General features: G+C 38.9%; 1 protein-coding gene across 1 annotated transcript; it reads right to left on the bottom strand.

The window, feature by feature from the left end:
* On the bottom strand, nt 1-3,838 carry LOC146694228 (extracellular calcium-sensing receptor-like). Its single transcript, XM_085478721.1, has 9 exons — nt 3,669-3,838; nt 3,158-3,452; nt 2,969-3,055; nt 2,618-2,887; nt 2,195-2,404; nt 1,827-2,102; nt 1,239-1,466; nt 1,029-1,152; nt 1-911 (listed from the first exon to the last, which is right to left on the bottom strand). Exons 1-9 carry the CDS (start codon nt 3,836-3,838, stop codon nt 1-3), a joined length of 2,571 nt encoding a protein of 856 aa, XP_085334847.1.
* Between the last annotated feature and the right edge of the window lie 924 nt (nt 3,839-4,762).

Raw genomic sequence — 4,762 nt, 5'->3', positions numbered from 1 at the left:
TTAAGACTCACTGCCACGACCCATTATAGACTTTTTTGTGTTCAATTCGGGTCTCATTATTATTATGTAACATTTGGGTCCAAACAGTGTGATCAAGAGTCCAAAACTTGAGGCCAGGATAGCAAATACCTCCACTGCATCTGCATAATTTCCTGGTGAGCTGATATAGACAGGAACAAAGGCCACCCACACAGCACAGAAGATCAGCATGCTGAATGTGATGAGCTTGGCCTCATTAAAACTATCAGGGAGGTTCCTTGCCAGGAATGCAATTAGAAAACTGAGGAAAGCTAGAACACCAATATAACCCAATAACACTGCAAAACCCACAGCTGACCCAAATGCACACTCATAAACAATCTTATCATTTTGGTATTGGGTGTTTTTATGTGGAGTTGGAGAAGCAGAAACAAGCCAGGTAGTGCAGATGGCTGCTTGAATAGATGTAAGGCACAGAACTGTTCCTCTCTGCTGCATAGCACCAAACCACTTCAGACTGGTTACCCCTCCTGGCTTGGAGGCTTTGAAAACAGCCAGAACAACCATGGTTTTTACCAGGATGCATGAGACACACAGCACAAAGCTGATCCCAAATGCTGCATGTCTGAGTTGGCATGTCCACAGCCTGGGTCGCCCAATGAACAGCAGTGAACAAAGAAAGCATAACTTGAGTGACAGCAATAGCTGGAAACTAAGTTCTGAATTGTTTGCACGTATTATGGGTGTTCTGTGATGGTAGAAAAAGATCCCTAGAACAACAGCACATGTACATGTGCCCAGCAGTGAGGTTGCTGTCAAACAAATACCCAAAGGCTCATGGTAGGACAGAAACTCTGTCTTCTTTGGAACACAGTGGTCACGCTGGGGGTTTGACCAAAAATCCTCTGGACAACTGGTGCATTCCAAGGAGTCTGGCAAAAGGAGAAAGATGAAGAAAGCGGAAGATGGAGAACTGCATATTATATTTAATGAAAATGAAATTCAATATGTCATGCTGATAGATTAAAAAAACGAAATAAAAGACTTACTGCCTTTGTTATTGATTTTTCCCTCAGAACAAGGGATGCAGTCAAAACAGCATTTAGGTTCCCCCTTCCTTCTCACCATGTGGGTACCAGGTGGACAGCTCTCACTGCATACCGATTGAACTGGCTGTTGCACAAAAATAAATATTTCCTAGCAGAATGACATTAACTGTAAATGTGACAAAAGGTAAAGTCTGAAAAGCCATGTGTAACCTTTTTGGAATTAAAGTTCCAGAAGATTTTGTCTTCATCAAGTAAGATTTCTTCACCTTTGAAAGCTGACCCCTTAACCTCACCCACATTCTGAACTGTAGTGCTTCCATCAGGGAGCCACAACCAGTTCATCACATCGTAAATTGGCACAACATCACCATTTTTATCAAATGACACTTGATCACCGAATGGAGTGGTGAAGTTTACCCTTTCCAAGTAATAAAGAAGCTGTTAAAAAGTAATATATAAGAAATTAATTTCACAGTGCAGGCAGTGGCACCCACTATCCAATAACCAAATTAAATCTAACGCTTACTATACCTGTACATATTAAAGGCATTAAAATCGAGTTCTAAATTAAACAGGAACATCTCCAATTGTGCCATATATATGCATACTAGTTAATGTGCTCTAATATAAATATATTAAACACTACTTTTCCTTAATATGAAAAAATCATTTAGCTCTCTTCAGCTCATTTCAACTTGTTGAATTGTTGTTGTTTTCTTATCCAATAGGATACATTTTGTTCTGAAAGTAATTATAGAATAAATGATTTACTCAGATGAAGATAAATTAATAACGCACCTCCCATGGCTCAAGTGATTGCAGAGTGGCACAGCTGTGCCCACTGAAAGGCCCTCTTCCTGGCTTGCATCGCAGCATGTCATCAAGGGAATATGCCAGGGCATAAACAGCTTTGTATACATTGTACTCAGGCCGGAGGTTGGAAATGTCCAAGAACTCAGTGTTCAAATTTTCTAGATCTTCCTGTCCAGTGCATAGTGCACCTCCACCTTCCAGCCAACCTGCTGGAGCTGGAGCAAATCTACACTGAAATGTAAATTCCCAAAACTCATTCACCTGAAACACATTATTGGAAAATGTTTATTTTGTGTTTTGTTTTAATATAGACAAGAAAAATTTGTTGCAGCTAGTAAATTTCAAACTTTCACCATGCTATTTCCATAGTTAGTATTGTGATGTAGGTCAGGACGTATTTTTAATAGGAATTCCCTGAGCCCTGTTATTTCTCCTCGACGAATAGCAATGCCCAATGTACCACACAGGTATGGCATGAACTTAGTTGTTTGAAGCACAGCAGCTGTTGCTGTCCAACCTTCACTGGCCAACCACTGTAGACCTGTTACATTCTGCTTGGCTACCTGTGCATTTTATTTAACCAAATGTAAAAAGTGATCATTTAACAACTACTTTGGTGACATTTTCATGTTACTGAAGCATTTTGTCATGTTAAAATGTATTTTATATCATTTGTTTTCTGCATTCATTCAAATAAAAATTTAATACATCATTTACACTGAGTAGAAATGCATAGTTTTATACCAAGAAACAATCAAATTCTTTTAAAACTGCACCTCTTCTATAAGGTTTATCATGTGACTCTCATGTACAAATGCAATGACCACACGAGCTGTTGATTTTTTCATCACATTCACAATCCTCCTGAGTTCATCAGTGTCTTTGTCCCAAGGTAAAACCTCAATGTAGGCAAGGCAACCTTCTCCAGACACACTCAGCTCAGATTGTAAGGATCTGGCTGCATGAAGTCCATAATCATCATCAGTGATGAGCAGACCTGCCCAAGTCCAGCCAAAATATTTTAGAATCTGAATCATTGCACGTACCTAAGTGAGAACAGATTAAAACATGAGTGCTGCTCATCAGCTGCTGTTGACTTTTTGTATTTGTCCAGATTGATTTTTAACCTGGAAAGCATCACTTGGGATCGTCCTAAAGAAGGATGGATACTTTTGACGGTCACTCAAACAGGAACATGTGGCAAAATAACTCACCTGTGAAAAACAGACAATATGTTGTACATTATTTTCACATTAAATTTACAATTACAGGATTATAAACAAAAATGACATATTATGGTTAAACTGATAACTTACCATGGGTACTCTGTACAAACCTAAGATGCTGGAGATAGCAATAGAACGTGTAGAGGAAGAATCACCCACAATCCCTACAACTGGAGGATTTCCAACACATGTACTGTGTAATATAATCTGTTCCTCTTGACCACTGACTAATGAAAATGCTCCACGGAATCCAATTCCAAGTTCAACGCAATTATCATAAAGGGTGTATCCCAACGTCACATTAGGTAGCAAGCTGGAGTTGTTGTTGATCTCATCAATTGCAAAAGCCATGGTTTGTGCTTGCCTAAACCCCTGAACATAGAAACTAATTTTAAAAAAAAAACAATTAAGGAAACTGAATAACAATAATTAAAGGGATATTTTAATGAAAAAATAACCAAGAAGCTTCATTCAACATCCATTTTTCTTAGCTTTGCTAATCAGCAAAGTATATTTATTTTAGATATGACAGTTACATTCATACTAGCATTAAGTTTGTCCTGTTTCTCTCTTTTTTCTGTTGTTTCCTTATCATATTTACCCGTGGCAAGAAGGTTGTTGTGGCTGTGAGGTAAAAGACAGGTCAGGAATGCTTGAGAAAAAGTGGACTGGAAACAGTCCACCCAGGATGACATCTCCACTCTTCTGCATTCTGTTTAGATTAAATTGTCCCTGAAGCTGACACGAAGAGGGAAACAGAGAAGAGGACATAGCATAAGAAAAGTAGGAATACAGCAAAATGGACAAGGACAAATTGCTTAGTAAAAATGAGCTCATGACAGCTTTCAGATTTTCTGACCCTGATCATTTCATTTTATTGCTTTGCCATTCCCTTTTATTTACATGCTGTGTTGATGAATCTTGGACACCACCCTTCAGCAAAAAAACAAGGAGAATGGGCAGGGCTTAAAATACACCTCATCAGATATTGCTTTTGTATCCAGGCATATTAAGATAAGATAAGATAAGATAAGATAAGATAAGATAAGATAAGATAAGATAAGATAACCTTTATTAGTCCCACACGTGGGAAATTTGTTGTGTCACAGCAGGAAGTGGACAGTGCAAAAGTTATGAGGCAAAAATTAGAATACAATAAGAATAAATACAGTACACAACTGTACAGAATAGATAAAATACTATATATAGTAGAATAAAATAAAATAAATATACAATAAGATAAAAATAGAATACAAATACAAATACTATATACAACTGAGTAAAAATACAACGATGACAGAAAGGATTATTGCACTTAGTATTATTGCATATGTATGGATGTGTGTGCTTGATCAGTTAAAGTCTTTATTATGGAGTCTGACAGCAGTGGGGAGGAAAGACCTGCGAAATCTCTGTCCCACACCGTGGGTGCCGCAGTCTCCCACTGAAGGAGCTGCTCAGTGCTGTCACAGTCTGCTGCATGGGGTGGGAGATGTTGTCCATCAGGGATGACAGCTTAGCCGCCGTTCTCCTGTCACTCACCACCTCCACTGGGTCCAGAGGGCATCCTAGAACAGAGCTGGCCCTTCGGATCACCCTGTTCAGTCTCTTCCTGTCCCCAGCAGAGATGCTGCCGCCCCAGCAGACCACGCCAGTAAGGTAAGGTAACACTGTGAGTATATTACTTATCAAGAT

The sequence above is a fragment of the Copadichromis virginalis genome, linkage group LG14 (genome assembly GCF_057382275.1).
Source record: "Copadichromis virginalis isolate Kocher_CV1m ecotype Utaka linkage group LG14, C_Virginalis_male_GT1.1, whole genome shotgun sequence".
Lineage (NCBI taxonomy): Eukaryota > Metazoa > Chordata > Actinopteri > Cichliformes > Cichlidae > Copadichromis > Copadichromis virginalis.
Note: the sequence above shows the minus strand (reverse complement) of the source record. Positions and strands in the feature narration are given on the sequence as shown.

Excerpts from the sequence above, each read along its gene's own strand:
- LOC146694228 (XM_085478721.1), bottom strand. The coding sequence starts at position 3,838 with ATGTCCTCTTCTCTGTTTCCCTCTTCGTGTCAGCTTCAGGGACAATTT. Across the intron at positions 1,467-1,826 it reads AATCACTTGAGCCATGGGAG|CTTCTTTATTACTTGGAAAG; the intron begins GTGCGTTATTAA and ends ACTTTTTAACAG. Across the intron at positions 1,153-1,238 it reads GGAACTTTAATTCCAAAAAG|CCAGTTCAATCGGTATGCAG; the intron begins GTTACACATGGC and ends TTTGTGCAACAG.